The following is a 15,449-nucleotide window of genomic DNA, read 5'->3' on the forward strand; positions in this document are numbered from 1 at the left end:
TTTTGTAACAGCTTTACAGAGATATAATTCATATACCATACAATTTGCCCATTTAAAGTGTACAATTCAAGGGGCTGGCCCCACGGCCAAGCGGTTTAAAGTTCTGCGCGCTCCGCCTGGGTGGCCCAGGTTCAGGGGTCCGGATCCCTGGCACGGACCTACATCACTCACTAGCCATGCTGTGGCGGCGTTCCACATACAAGATGGAAGAGGACTGGCATGGATGTTAGCTCATGGCTAATCTTCCTCAAGCAAAAAAGAGGAAGACTGGCAACAGATGTTAGCGCAGAGCTTCCTTAGCAAAAAATAAATAAGTATACAATTCAATAGTTTAAAGTATGTTCACAGAGTTGTGCAACCATCACCACAATCAATTTTAGAACATTTTCATCACCCCGAAAAGAAACCCCGTACCCTCTGTCATACCCTCCATGGTCCCACACTCCTTAAAATGTACCCTGCACCTACTGTACACTCAATGCTGTTTTGATATCCACCAGTCTGCCCATTAGACAGGAACACTTGCCCCCATCAAGGCCTGTGTGACATGTTTTCATCACCCCCTGGAGGCCCAGCATGGTGCCCGCCTCCTGGCAGTGACAGGAGGTAATAACCATGGTGGGAACAGCTGGCTTCTGACTGCTCACTCGGCACCAGGCCCTGTGCTTACACTTCACAAACATCTTGGAGAGATGCTACTAATATTTCCATTATACAGCTGAGGATAAATGACTTGCCCAAGGTCACAAAGCCAGTAAGTGGCTGAGCTGGGATTAATTCATCAATGAGCTCTGCTCTGTCTATACATTGTCTCTGCCCATTCACTCCATCCACTGCCATCAGCTTCTAGTCCCACTCTCCTCTGTTTTCATTAAGCTCACCAACGACCTCTGAATGGCAAAACCAGATGGAAGGCTGTCTGACTTTTTTTTTTTTTTTAATTTTTATTTATTTATTTTTCCCCCAAAGCCCCAGTAGATAGTTGTATGTCATAGCTGCACATCCTTCTAGTTGCTGTATGTGGGACGCGGCCTCAGCATGGCCGGAGAAGCAGTGCGTCAGTGCACGCCCGGGATCCGAACCCGGGCTACCAGTAGCGGAGCACGCGCACTTAACCGCTAAGCCATGGGGCCGGCCCTGTCTGACTTTATTTCAATCTCTTGGCCATGTCTGGCATTCACCACCCCGTTCTTTTTCAGGTTCTCCACTGGAGCTACCCCCTCTCAGGGGATGCCCTTGGCCTTTCTGGAAGGACCCGCTCCCGCCCTTGCTTAATTGAAGCCTTTTCTGGAGAAGAGTCTCATCTCGGGCCTCTACTCTTCTGACTCTATGCTCTCTCGGACACTGGCCACACTTGCTCCCCGATTTCCCAAGCTGTCTCCCAAGCTCAGACCTCACATCTGAGAACCAAAAACAGCCTCTACATCTCCACTCAAATGGCTCACAGATTGCTCAATCCCATCTTCTCACTTTCTCCAACCTGTTCCTTCTACATTCCACCATCATTTCACTCTGCCAACTACCCCACAGTTGCCTAAAACAGAGATGAGGACATCAGCCTTGACTCTTCATTCTTCCTCAGCCTCCTTATCCAACTCCCAAGTCCTATCAATTCTTCTTCCTAAAATTCCCCCACAATGTTCCCTGCCAATGCCTGAAGACAGGTGTCATCATCTTTGGCCTGGATTACTTATAAGACCCTGAGAACTGTTCTTCCACCTCTGGCGTGGCCCCCACCTCCCATTCACTTTTCACACTGCAGGTACATTTTAAAGTACAAGTCCAGGGGCTGGCCCCATGGCGTAGCGGTTAAGTGCATGCGCTCTGCTGCTGGCGGCCCAGGTTCTGATCCCTGGCGCACACCGATGCACCGCTTGTCAGGCCATGCTGTGGCAGCGTCCCACGTAAAGTAGAGGAAGATGGGCACAGATGTTAGCCCAGGGCCAGTCTTCCTCAGCAAAAAGAGAAGGATTGGCATGGATTTTAGCTCAGGGCTGATCTTCCCCACACACACACACACACACACACTAAATAAATAAATATTTATAAATAAATAAAGTACAAGTCCAGTAATTTAACCTTCCCTCCCCTGCACTCAAGACAAAGCACTTCCCATGGTTTTTGCAATTCTCCAAAAGCTGATCTCTGTCTAACTTTCCAGCCACACCCCAACCACACCGCAATTAGTGCTGAATGACTTGCCACTCTTTGAAGACACCATCTATATTTGCATCTGCAGTTTCATGTGACTGGTAATTGGCCAAGCCCAGCCTGGAGTCTTGCTTTCTTCTTCCCATATGAGACAGTCTCTTGTGAAATAATGTTGAAATGCAGAAGAAGATGTCATTACGAAGAGAAGACAAACAACTCAGGACACAGAGGGATAAAGTGTTCTGGAAGACAACCAGCATATCATATACGTGAGCTCTTCGACTATGGTCCCCAAGCATCTAACTCACCGGCTCTCCTCCTCCTCAATGTTAATTATATTTCTTTACAACAGGAAGGAGATGTCCTGACTGGTCCAAGTATCAGGTAGAGCCTCCATTCCAAATTAGGAAACTGGCATCTGGTACCCATCAGCTGAGTTGCGGCTGCATAATCCAGCAAGCCATATGCTTTTCTATATTTTCCAAGTTTCTGAGTAAGAATCCATAGAAAAATCCTAGAAACAATGACCAATCCAGTAGAAATGAGAACCCCTTGGACTCATCTCATAGTCTCTAAATATCATTTTCCAATAAAAAGAACCAGGTCTCCTAAGAGAAATGAAGACTCTAGGTCTGGGTCAGGAAATGTACAAGGTAAGATTAGAACATATTATCATCTCAGATGTAAGGAAGCTCTCAAAGGCTACAGGATTGTGTCAAAAAGACTTGGCAGCCTATTGAATAAGCTCCCCCTGGCCAAGGGACAATTTGAGTATCAATATACTTAAAAGACTGAACAAATATATTAAAATCCATAAGCCTGTTATGATACTAAACAAACAAAAAGAAGAACACACAAACCTCATTAATCATCTGTGGAGGATGTTGGAAAACCAACTCATTATTTTGAAAGCTGGTAAACATGGGAAAAAAATCAAGCATTTATCCTGCCTCTCCTATATAGACTGTATTTCAGGGTAACCAAGTAGTTGATTACTGCAAGTTTCCAAGTATAGAAGTATTCAAAGCTAGCAACTGCAGAAGGAAACACGGAATTAGAATATCACTAATTTTCAACCCCTAATGAAATAATGGTTCTCGGCAATAAATGTCAATGATTCCTTATGTCACAAAAAGAGAAACAACTAGATGTTATATGCCTCCTAATGGAAGTGCAAACATCATCTATTAAACGGTCTTAAAAAAAAAAAAAAATCAAACCAGAATCTAATTAAGCCTCTAGATCTAACTATCAATTTACAGGAAAAACAAGGACAGAGCAACATATTAAACTATATAGAATGGATGTAATCAGTGAAACTGAAATGGACAGAAAATGTATAAATCAAATGACCCAGCTTCTTCAACAAATAAAAGGAAAAATAACAGAGACAGAAAACCTATATATTAAAAGACTTGAGATAGCATCAATCACTTGAAATGTATGGATCTTATCTGGATCCTAATTGAAACAAATCATATTTAAAAAATATCTGAGACAATCAGAGAAATCTGAACACTAAATTGATATTTGATGACATTAATAAACTACTGTTGTTTCTTTTAAAGGAAGAATAATAGTACATATTGCAGTTATTTAAAAAAAAAAAGTCATGATCTTTTTCAGAGACACCAAAATATTTACAGCTGATATCATGTGCTGTCTGGGATTTACTTCAAAATAATTTGGGAGTGGCGGCACAAGTGGAGCTATTATTAAAACAAGATTGATAACTGTTGTAACAACAAGAATTGATAGCTGTTGTAGTTAGGTGATTATTACTTATGGGTTCATTATACTATTCCTTTTAATTTGTATATGTTTGACGATATCCATAATAAATAGTTTTACAGAGAAAAGAGGAAGGGGTAAATTTTGGAGGGCAGAGCTGGAGCCTCACTCACACCTGAATTCCCCACATCCAATCAGACAAATTAATAGCAATGCTTTTAGGCTGAATCCAGGGTCAAAGCTGACAGTTCAGGCTCAGAACTGTGGTAACGCCTGAAACACCTGCCTGGCTCACTTATAAGGCCCAAGGCACGCACACAGTAGCCTTCAAGAAGTGTTTCTTGAATGAGCAGATGAACACTTGAACATCAAAGTAGCACTACATATGCTCCTCATGATCCGAAATACATTCACTTAGTCACATCCAACCACCTCAAACTCAGCAGGCCTCTGGAAGGTGGTGCTCCATACATCACTATCTCTGCCCCATACCCAGTGCTAAGGAGCCAGGGGTTCCTCACCTGGGCTCAGCCTGATCTTTTTAACCAACCAACCCCCCTCCCCACCTCCGCCCAACTCTGCCACCTGGGCCTCCTTTTGGTCTCTCTGATTGGCCTGACTATTTCTGCCTTTGCAAGCTGGTCTGTCTGCCTGAAATGCTCTTCCCCCCAGCTCTCTGCATAACTAGTTCCTCACTGTTCACATCTCAGCTCGAATACCCTTTCCTCAGCAGGGTCTTAACCAGCCACACTCTCTCAAGAAAGTTCCCCTGTGATTCTCTATCACTTCTCCACTGCCCCTTTCACAGGTATCACCCTTAATATGTAATTATATATTTAGTTTACTTTAACAAGAACAGCAGCTAACACACTGACTCAGCACTTACCATGTGCCAAGTTCATGCTAAGCGCTTTACAGGGATTATCTCGTTTAACCTTCATCACCACCCCACCAGGTAGGTGCTACTACATTTTACAGATGATGAAATTCAGGACAGAGAGTTTATATGCAGCCATGAAGTAGTAAGCTCTATGCTACAGTGATCTCTTAATGTCTTCCCTTGCCCCCACTGACCTCTACCCCCAGACTACGCAGGTCAAGAGAACATCATTCAACAAAGTATCTCAGCTTCTATCGCAGTGCCCGGCATAACATAGGTGTTCTGTAAGTATATGCTGAATGAATGAAAACATTCAAAGTAATACTGTATGATCTCTCTTTGTACATCTCTAACCCACCTCCTCTTCCCCACAAGTCCCTAGCACAGGACCCAGCTCCCAGAAGGTACTCAACACATTTGTCAGAGAAACACTCAGAGCTTTAGGACCACCCAGCTCTGTCCCCTCCGTTCACCAAAGGAGTAGGATCTCTCTAGGTTCTTTCTCCTACCTCTGAGAAGAGACAATCAAGCAAGATGGACAATGGAGGACACACGGGCTTCAGAGGTCCTAAGAGACCAAGTTCTAGCAGCAGAAGAGGTCAGTAGCAGATGCCCTGCTGGAATGGAATCCAAGGAGGAAGGCTAGGGTGTGGTGGAGGGTCAAAACTTGTCCTACCTTGCAGAACAAATAAACACCCTCCTCCCAAAGTCATGAGCCTTCTGGGAACCTTCCAACACCTGAAACATGTTATCTGATAATGGACCACAGGCTTCCTTGGTCTCCCCTTCCCGCCTCCCTCTCCCTTTCCCTCCTCCCCCTTCCCCTGGAGATGAGGAGGCAAAAACACCCAGCAACAAAGGTCTAGAGGCCAGGCCTCTGATGTCACCTTCAGAAGCACAGAAGGCCTTTCTGTAGAGGACAACTGGGGTTTCTGGTCATTCCTTCCTGCTTCTGGTTATCCCCAGGCCCTGAAACTCCTGAGCATCTCCCGCATACAGAGTCCCAAGAATCCCAAACTCTATGTCAAGAAACTTCTAGGAAAGCAGCACAAACACCACAGGAGCTGTAACTGGATGGAGGGAACAACATATAGCCAAGCATGGCCACAAACAGGTTCTAAGATGGGATGGTACTGGGGCTGGGCCTTGAAGGGTGGGAATCACTGAGCTTTATGGGGACAAGAAGGAAGCAGAGGTAATGGCAGGTGCAAGTAATACTGAAAACAAGAGCTAACATTTACCAGCACTTCCTCTGTGCTTTGTACTGGGCTAAGTGTTTTACATGTAATAAGCTTGTTGACATCTCACAGTCTTATGAGATGGTGCTGTTAATATCCCAGACGAAGAACTCAAGGCCCAGAGATGTTAAATAATTTGTCTATGGTAATCCAGTAATTGGCAGGGCTGGGATTCAAACTCAGATGTGCCTAACTTCAAAGTCTGCCACACTATGTATATACCAAGAGCTGGGGGAATGGCTTGGGTCAGGGAAAGGAGTATGTGTGAAAGACCAAGGGAATCCCTGAATGCCACACTAAAGGTCTGGATAATGATCCACAATGGGGGGCCATGTGCTCAGCAATGCTGTAGGAAGAATGGCCTAACTTGTTTATGGAGGAGGATGGAAGGTCTGTTGGGAAGATGGCAACCCTGTGCCCCTAGAAGCTCTACGGGGTGGGGGTTGGGGGGAGTAGGTAGCAGCAAGAGTGAAGAAAGCCTAGAAGAGACACAAATTTACCAAACACCAGTTGATAATCAATAGAGTTCCTCCTCAGATTTAAGCAAATAAAGATCTTCCTCCAGTCCCAGTCAGTCCACAAAACTCACATTAAGTGCCAACTGTGTGCCAGGCCCTGCCCCAGGCAGCCTCCGTCTGTTTTTCCTCCTTTTCCCACAGTGAGGACAAACAGGTTGCTGGCAGGCTCCTACAACTTAGCATCCTCAAGTGCTCTCCTCTCCTTCCTCACCTCCACCCTCATAACAGAAGTGAACAACTTTTTTCACACATTTATGGTAAAATCAGAGTCCACAACTGTATTTTAACTTCAATGAGTTTTAAATTTTAAAGGTATTTATTTTCACGTTACTGATCTAGTTTGCAAGGTAAACAATAACTGATTTTTTTTATTGAACTCATTTTTTTGTTTTTTTGTGAGGAAGATCAGCCCTGAGCTAACATCCAATGCCAATCCTCCTCTTTTTTTTTTGCTGAGGAAGACTGGCCCTGAGCTAACATCGGTGCCCATCTTCCTCTACTTTATATGGGACGCCACCACAGCATGGCTTAACAAGCGACACACCCTGGGCGAGCGCACACACTTAACCACTTGCGCCACAGGGCTGGCCCCTCATTGAGCTAGCTCACTTTTAACCTCAAGTTTTTGATGAGGAAAATTTTCTCTAGAGGGCGAATCATCTGGCCATCTTTCCCCTCCAGCTACCAACCACAAGGCTAGCTCAAGGGTACCACTTGGGGGTCAGGAATGCGAACTCACATCCCAGCTACTGTGCCCTTCACTACCACCTGGGAGAGAAGCAGGCACGAAGACTGTAATCAGGGACATCGCTAATTCAGTAAATTTGATGCAGCTGTGTCTCAGGGCGTCAATCCTACTTTGAAGCTGTGTGTGCTGAGAAGAATGGGGAACTCGGCTTCTTGACCATTCTTGCGCTAAGAAACCATGTCCCAACAGGCATCCTTCTCGCTGAGGGGGTGGAACTTATTGGCCAAATACGTGTGTATGAACTTCCAGACTTGTAGGGCCACTCCTTGCTCTCCCAAACACTGCCTCTGCTCAGCCAGTGGTTCGGTGATGGGAGGAAACTCGCACTAAGCTGGGTCAGCAATTCCCCAGGAAGGCTCACCCCGCCGCCCAGCGCGAAGACACAATGACCCCAAAGGCCTTGGTGTACGTGTTAGAGGGAAGTGGAGACTTTTCCGCTTAGCTTTCCTACGCGTTGCCACGGGACAGCTCTCCGGCTGCATTAGAGTAAAGAGGTTTGTACAGGCACGTCTCGCACCGACCAACCACTCCCGAGCGACCTTCCCTTCCAAACTACACGGCGGGCATAACTGGGGAAGAGGCGGCCCCAGTAGAGACGAACCACTGCGGTTCTTAAAGCTTTGGTTGCGTTTCGGCCCGCGCCGAGCCGCAGCTGCAGGCAGATTCCCTTCCGGCGCGCCCGCCATCAGCCCCTGGATTCCCAGAGAGCCCTCTGAGGCCCTTCGAGAACCCCCGCCTCCGGCTTCCACGCCCCGACCTCGGAACTCTCAGGCCCGGGCCAGCCTCCTAGCCGGCCTCTCAAGGCCCGGCAGCCCGGCCCCGCGGCTCACCCTCGAGCGTCTCGCACTGCACCAGGTTGAGGTAGTCCGCCTGGCTGAGCACCCCGGCCTTTAGGCCGCGCACCAGTCCCTCCAGGTAGCCATTGTCCACGTTGAAGTAAAGCTCCGGGAAGAACGACATGGCTACGGCTGGGGCGGCGGGACCGGAGAACCCCGACCGGCCGGCACGCAGCACGACTCCCAGATCAGCTGACTAGGCGCCTGCAGCAGACTGTCAACCGCGTCAGGTGGCACGCATACGCCTCACGTGACCACAACGGGGCGGGACGCTGAACGGCTCCCAGCTTCCGGGTGGTTCCTAGCCGAAGCGTTGCGCAGGTGTGGGATGAGGCCGGCCGTCTGGCGCCTGCGCGCTGAGGGAAGGAGCGCCGCCTGCGTCATGGCTTGAGCGGCTTGGAGTGTACGAGGCTAGCCGCGTGGTGGCGCCCGTGGCTGCTGGGATTTCTTTGGGCCCTGTCTAGCTTTCCCGGGTTTGCTGCACCTGGCACTGTGGGGGCCGACGGAGTAAAGATGGGAGTGGGCGGTGCTGCTTATACTTGGAAATATTCCAGACTGAGTCAGCCTTCTCCCGAGGGGAGCTGAGGACCTGTGAGGGGCGGGCTTCTCTTGGGGGGGTCACACGTCGAGTTAGCTGCAAGCAGGTCCTGAAGCCTAACGCTTGTTCGCCAGCCAGGAGTGACAGCCCCTATGCCGCGCTGCGCCCTCCACTTCCCCGCATTTATTGTACAGGATTCTCGACGGCTGAAGTGCCGCGCTCCTCTGCTTCTGCCAACGGCGCCTGGCGCCCTAAGAGCGTGCATGTAAGTAACTCAGATGATAGGGTAGCGGAGGCCCTGGGGTAGGGGTGTGTGTGTGGTTTCTTGGGTTGGTTGGCACCCCCACCCCTGCTGTGATCTCCGCCCTCCGACGGCCACGTTCGAAATAACGCCACAGCCTTGAGGTTGGTCCTATCTTTTATTCGCGCCCCCCTGTCCCAGCCTCGACCCCGACCCCGACGTCGGCCAGCTAGGTACGGCTGCAAGGGTTCATGGCAGTACCCAGCTTGCGGCAGTAGCAGAAGGCGTTGAAAAAACGGCAGTAGCACGTGGCACATGGGTCACAGCATGGTACCTGGTGTCCCAGACAGGACTCGTGCAGACGTACGCAGCGACGCGGGGAGCGCTGCTCGCGGCCTTCCGGGTCTAGCACCTACGGAGGTCGGGGAGCAGAAACATAGGCATGGGCCTCCGAAGGCAGGTTCAGGGACCTCACCTGCCTCAATGCAGGCAGGATGGTAGTGGAGCATGAGGAGGGATGGTCTGCAGTGTCGCCCTAGGTGAGGGGGTCACCAGGTGAAGAAAGAGGATGATACCTGATGCCCCCTCCCAAGGCCTGTGGCCTCACTTTTTTCTCTGAGAAGTTACCTCAGCCAAGGTCTCAGCCTCCTGCAGCAGAGCCTCTTTTGCCTGTTTTGCAGATGTCTTCCTCAGCGGGGGCCGCAGGCCCAGGCCTAGGACAGATGATGTGAGGGCAGAACTCCCATGCACAAAACACCCACCTCCCAGGCCTGGGATTGGGAAGGAGGGGAAGGAGGGCTCATACCAGGTAGGATAGTTTGTGGCCAGAGGGTGTCCAGGCCACACCCAGCCCCAACCCTGCCCACACTGACCTGGCAGCTCTGGGATCAGGGCCTGGTCAGTCCTGATGCCCTCCAGGGGGACCAAGCCCATCTGGGCCCCCTGCATAGCAGGCAGTGTCAGCAGCAGGGCACAGCTCAGCAGCACTGCGGTCAGCATGGCCTGGCTCAGCAGGAAGACCCACCATTTAATCCCTCCTCATCCTTGGAGCAGCTTCTAGGTGCCCCACCCCAGAGAGAGGCCCCTCAGAGAGTAAGAATCTCTGCCCAACCTGAGGACTTACCTCTGCTTGCTGGATCCTTGCCTCGAGAGTTCCTGGCCACCCTATGCCCTCAGCTTATATGGCAGGGTCTAATAAAGGGCCCACACGTGACTGCTCCCTGCAACCAGGGCCTTGAGGGGCCCTCCCCAGAGGGTGGGGTACAGTTTAGGCCTCTCCCCGTGTAACCTGGGCTTTTGGGTGCTCTACAAGAGGGTGCCCATCTCCAATTTTGCGTGAGGTCTCCAGGAGCCAATCAAACTTTGGGAACAAAATGGGGTGCCCAGGGCCCCCACATTTCTGCAGGACAGGGACCTGGGGGAGGGGCCGGCTGGAGCTATTAGCAATAACAAGGCAGGCAGCCCTGAGAGCTTAATTTAATTTGTGGCCCCGGAGATGCTAACTCAGACCCTACATGGCATGTTGTTTGCTTTGCTTCCAGGAACTTGGGTCAGGGGCATTGAAGGGGGTGATGGGCCAGTGGCCAGAATGGGGTGGCGGTGGGGTGCAGACCTAGACCTGGGTTTTTTGGGGGGAGAAAGTGGAGAGGAAAAGCCCACCTAGCTAAAACTAGGCCCTCCTGCCTCCATCCTTGGCCCAGCCTCCCCCTCCCTCCTCCCTCCAGGCTTCTCCAAGACCCGCACCCCTGTTCCTGCCCCTAAACCCCTTTCTGCCTGGGGTTCCTGGAAGCCAAAGAGGCAGCACAGACTGTTCTCTGGGTGGGCGAGCAGCTTCAAAGTAAAAAGCTTTCAGGCCGCCTGCCTTATTAGTGCTAATGGCTGCTCCCTTCCGCCCTGTGTTGTCAGGCCTCTGCCCACGCCTGGTCTCATCAGCACGAGGCCAGAGTGAGGACTGCCCTTCTGTGGAGATGGTAGGACACACAGGATCCCACCTGCCCCTGCCTTCCTGCATCCTTCTGGAGGGCTATTTATCACACACTTGCCCACCGGGGAAAGGGATGCAGGCTGAATCAGCCTCAAAGCCTCAATGTACAAACTGGGCTGGCCCAAGGCAGCGGGAAGAGGATGAAGAGGTTGTTGGGTTTGTGGCCTAGGTTCACACAGGCTATTCTGACCAGGAGGAAGCCTGAGAAAGTCCTCTCAGCAGCGAGTGGAAACCATAGGTTGTTACCTGGCAGACTTTGGCCTGGTGTCAGCACCAACCATTGGTGTTGGGGTGTGGGGCGCTCACCAACAATTGGTGTGTGGGGAGGAGGCACTCTGCAGAGGGTGGGCCTGTGGCAGCTTCTTCCACATATGGGCACTGATATCTGTTCTGGGATCAGGCTGGTATTGGGCTCGCTGGTGGTTGGCTCAGGGTAACAAGTCCTAAGAGCTCAGAGGGTCGCATCCTACTGCCCAGGGGGAGCAGACGGGGGAGTCAGAGAAAGCCTTTCTGAGGGGGTGGTCCCTGAATAGTCCAGCAAAGGGCCAGTACCTGTTTCTACCCCAAGAATGGTACTGGCTGTTTTGGTGACTCTGCCACAAAGCAGACCTGGTATCAAGCCTCCCTGGCAGCTGACATTGACCTTTCTCTCCCAGAGGCTATAGCTAGGCCCAGTAGCCCACCCCATGGCTTGCTCTTCTCTGAGTGGTGCAGGGTGAAGGTTTCAGGCACCCAGGTGTGTCCCCATCATGGTTGGGCCACTTGGGGTTCAGGAAAGGCAGTACATCAAATGTTCCCCAAATCCTTGTGCCCTAGCCCCATCCTTGGAGATTCTGGCTGAAGGGATGGTGGTGGGGAGCAGGGACTGCATGTAGATTTTGGAAAGATGTCCTGGGTGAGTTGAGGTGGGGGCTCTGGGCACCTGGCTGGGCCTGGTCAGCACCCATGCTAAGGACAGCTCTTCATATTCTGGGTGGGGTGCCCTCCTCCCACCCAGGCACTCAGTGTGTTTGCTCACCTACAGAGCAGTGGCTATCTTTAGCTGGGTGTTTGCACACAGGTGTATCAGCCCCACGAACAGTGATGGACAGGGACTGAGGCATTCACAGGGGCAGCCCAGGTCCCTGGTCAGATCCAGTGGAGGAGACAGTCAAGAAAATGAACCATCAAAACACAGTGGGATGGGGGCCTGCTGGTGGCGTAGTGGTTAAGTTTGCGTGCTCTGCTTTGGTGGCCCAGGGTTCACAGGATCTAATCCCGGGCGCAGACTGATGCACCGCTCATTAAGCCATGCTGTGGTGGCATCCCCACATACAAACTGGAGGAAGATGGGCACAGATGTTACCTCAGGGCCAATCTTCCTCAGCAAAAAGGAGGATTGGCAAGAGACGTTAGCTCATGGCCAGTCTTCCTCACCAAAAAAAAAAACAAAAACACAGTGGGGTGATGAGAGAAATATAAACATTGGATATTTGATGGCATTAAGGAATACTTGTTAATTTTTTTAGTTGTGATAATAGTATTGTAGTTATGCTTTTTTTTAAAAAGAGCACTCATATTTTAGAGAAACATAATGAAATATTTACTGATAAAATGGTATGAAGTCTGGGATTTGCTTCAAAACAATCCGAGATAGAGAGGATAGTGAGAGGTGATATAGATGAAACAAAATTGTTCATGAGTTGATAATTGTTGAAACTGGGCGATGGGTACATGAGCTTCATTATCCTACTACTGCTACTTTGTATATGTTCGAAATTTTCCATAATAAAAATTTAAAACAAAAGAAAATTTTAAAAATGCAGTGGGATAAGTGGTTTGATAGAGGAATGCCCCGGGGGCATGTGGGACCAGGATGGGCACCTACCTGAGCTGAGGGAAGGGGCAAGAAGTTGGCTAGCGAAGGCTTCCTGGGGGAGGAGACCTTTACTCAGTCATGAAGCTTGCATAGGAGTTGGGGAGATGCCAGGCAAGGGACAGTGTAAGTTCCCTGGACCCGTAAGTGGCACATGGTTTACCAAGTTGCCTTGTTATACAGCTTAACCCTGGCACAGGCTCTGCCCCAAGCCTGGTTCCTGCCCGAAGGGACCCAGCCAGGTAAACAGTCAGTAGACTCGTTTCTCTCACCTGAGATCAGGGAGTCAGTTACCCCTAGAGTAGATTCAGACAGTGAGTCAGTTAGCAAACATCTGTAGCCACCTTCACATTGTCCAACTGCTGTGAGTGTGCACAGGCTCAGACCATAGCTACGGGAGCCCAGCGGCTCGTGCCACCCATAAACCCAAGTGGAGTCCAGAGGAGGAAATCAGCATTTATTTATGCCCTTTCCCACCCCATCCTCCTTATGCCCTCTAGCGCAGTGTCACCAGCTCCCACTACTACTGAATTGGCCTGAAATGTGGCCTGTGAGTTTTCTTGTTACGGCTCTCTCCTCTCTCTATATATATAGATATAGATATAGATATAGATATCTAAAGAGAATTTTCCATTGGTTTATCAAATTTTATTAGTTTTTGCAAATAACCAATCTTTGGCTTGATTTATGAAGTTTCATTACAATTAGGTTTCTGTCTTTCTGTCATTTTCCCTTTCCTTGGGTTTGTCGATTCTTACGTTTATCTTTCCTCCAGATGAACACAGTTGCCTACCTCTAGTAGTTTATAAAAGGCGCCTCGGGAGCCCGTGTCATCTGCTGATGAATACAAACATTGTGTGCGTGATTTTACTGGTCAGGAACTGGCGTGATGTTCCCAGGACAATGCTTGTTGGCAGAAGCAGAAATGCATGGCATGTTCTGGGTGGAGGATTTGGGGGACTTGGGGAGATGCAGAGCCTACTTCGTGAGGCTGGGTACTTCCGAACATAGGGACCCTGACTTCAGGAAGAAGAAAGGGGTAAATGTGGATGCTGTGTGCCAGAGACCGAGTGTGAGGACAGAGAGGGGTGCTGGAACACTGCTCCTGTCCTCTTCTTTTCCTTCCTGCACAGTAGTCCTCAACCCCAAGCATGCTGTTCCTGATTTGTCCAGAAGGGGGCAGCAGAGCCACAAGCACAAACTGGCTCTCCCAATCCAGTTTCATTCTGAAACCCAGATCCCCACTTAGCGCACTGTCCCTGCCCCTATGGCTCATCTGTAGGACTTCCAAAAGGCAGAGGTTGCCTGGAGAGGTGTGGTCCCCTCTGTCATCCAGGGAGAAGAGCAGGATGGATGAGGGTTATTTCAGGCTGGTGTCTGGAGCCCTCAGCTGAAAGGGTCCCACTGCAATCAGGAGCTCCTAGATGGGAAAGTCATGTTTGTTGCATGAATGCCAGCACTTGCCATTCTCCCATTCATTCGAGAACTATTTATTGAGTGCATGCTACCTGACTAGCACTATGCCCAGGCATCTAGACTATGAGGCTAGGTCAGAGGCCATGGTGACCTGAAGCTCCTGATTCTGGGGTCAGCCAGGCTTCCTGGGCTTGCCTGTTGCCAATGAGAGTGTAGGGTAGAGTCAAGCCAGGGTGTGGAGTGAAGTGCGGGGCCAGGTGGTGGATGGAACACCCGTTCCCCTCAGGCGTTGCTCTAACTCCCTCTCCCCCTCCCTCCACAGGCCTCCCTTTCAGTGCTGGAAGTGTGCCCTTTATTGGGGTCCCCAGAACAGCTGAGCTGTGGCTCGAGTGCTCAGATGAAACTTCACAAAAGGTCCAGGCATGACAAAGACAAACAGGCCTAGCCAATCTGACTCATGAGATGTGGCTTGCAACCTGGACGCATGGGCCCTTCCAAGGTGGCAAAGGCCATCCTACGCCAGCCCCTTCTGAAGACATCTACGCCCCAGAATATCCAAATCCCGAGACACCTGGAAAGGTAGCCAGTCCTTCCTCCCACCTGCCAGGTCCCACTTTTCTGTGTGAAATCTTTTTCCGGAGGTGTTGCAGCACCCTACCTTCTGCCTCAGGGTGAGTCCTCACCCTCAACACCTTCAAAACAGGACATCAGCCCCCACACTCACAGAAATCCCACACAAAGTGGTGAGCAGCTTGTCCCATTCCAGGTGATGAGAGGACCTTTGAGTATAACAGGATTTCTGCGGAAGTGTAATATGAGTCCCCAGCAACCCTCCACAGAGGCATGGCACTGTTGGGCTAGGGAGGGAGCACCCATCATGTTCCCTGCACTGTTCCTAATCCATCTCCATGGAAGGAGCAACCCGACTCCCTGAGGATGTTCAGTGGCTCAGCTAGAACCCCAGGAACAAAGGTGTTTGCACAACAGGAACCATTGAACTACCTGGAAATGAGTCTCAACCTAGAAATAGTTCTTTCTGCTAGAGACCCAGGAGCTCTCCAGCCTGCTCACCCCTGCCATTCAGGTTCTGTGCAGGTAAGAACAGAGGCTGCAGGAACTCTGGACATAAGCAAGGAGATGCTGCCTAGGGCGCTTGGCACAGGGGTGAGTTGACGCCTGGCTCGACAGGTTCAGGGTGAGCCCAGGGTCAGCTTGAGAAAGCAGAGAAAGGTATGGCACCTCCAAGGGTTTTCTGGACTCCCTCCTTTCTGCTTTTACTCCTTCCCATTCTGTATGCCTCCAGCCACAAAGAA

General features: G+C 50.3%; 3 protein-coding genes across 4 annotated transcripts in view; 1 reads left to right on the forward strand and 2 right to left on the reverse strand.

Moving 5' to 3' along the window:
* The window catches only part of ATP6V0D1 (ATPase H+ transporting V0 subunit d1), a 39,051-nt gene extending 30,726 nt beyond the window's left edge, over nucleotides 1–8,325 (reverse strand). Inside the window, exon 1 of the mRNA XM_058528035.1 lies at nucleotides 8,097–8,325. Within this exon, the coding sequence (XP_058384018.1) occupies nucleotides 8,097–8,226 (130 nt within the window). The 5' untranslated portion in view covers nucleotides 8,227–8,325. The remainder of the gene's footprint in view (nucleotides 1–8,096) is intronic.
* Nucleotides 8,326–8,553: 228 nt separating this feature from the next.
* Nucleotides 8,554–15,449, forward strand: part of RIPOR1 (RHO family interacting cell polarization regulator 1) — a 42,863-nt gene continuing 35,967 nt past the window's right edge. Inside the window, exon 1 of one of the 2 annotated variants that reach the window (XM_058528037.1) lies at nucleotides 8,554–8,905. In XM_058528037.1, the coding sequence (XP_058384020.1) occupies nucleotides 8,793–8,905 (113 nt within the window). In that variant the 5' untranslated portion in view covers nucleotides 8,554–8,792. The remainder of the gene's footprint in view (nucleotides 8,906–15,449) is intronic. The other variant, XM_058528036.1, reaches the window with a different exon arrangement.
* AGRP (agouti related neuropeptide) lies at nucleotides 9,111–9,880 on the reverse strand. Its single transcript, XM_058528040.1, has 3 exons — nucleotides 9,754–9,880; nucleotides 9,509–9,594; nucleotides 9,111–9,293 (listed from the first exon to the last, which is right to left on the reverse strand). Exons 1-3 carry the CDS (start codon nucleotides 9,878–9,880, stop codon nucleotides 9,111–9,113), a joined length of 396 nt encoding a protein of 131 aa, XP_058384023.1.

This window comes from Diceros bicornis, chromosome 32 (genome assembly GCF_020826845.1).
Source record: "Diceros bicornis minor isolate mBicDic1 chromosome 32, mDicBic1.mat.cur, whole genome shotgun sequence".
In the NCBI taxonomy this organism is placed as follows: domain Eukaryota; kingdom Metazoa; phylum Chordata; class Mammalia; order Perissodactyla; family Rhinocerotidae; genus Diceros; species Diceros bicornis.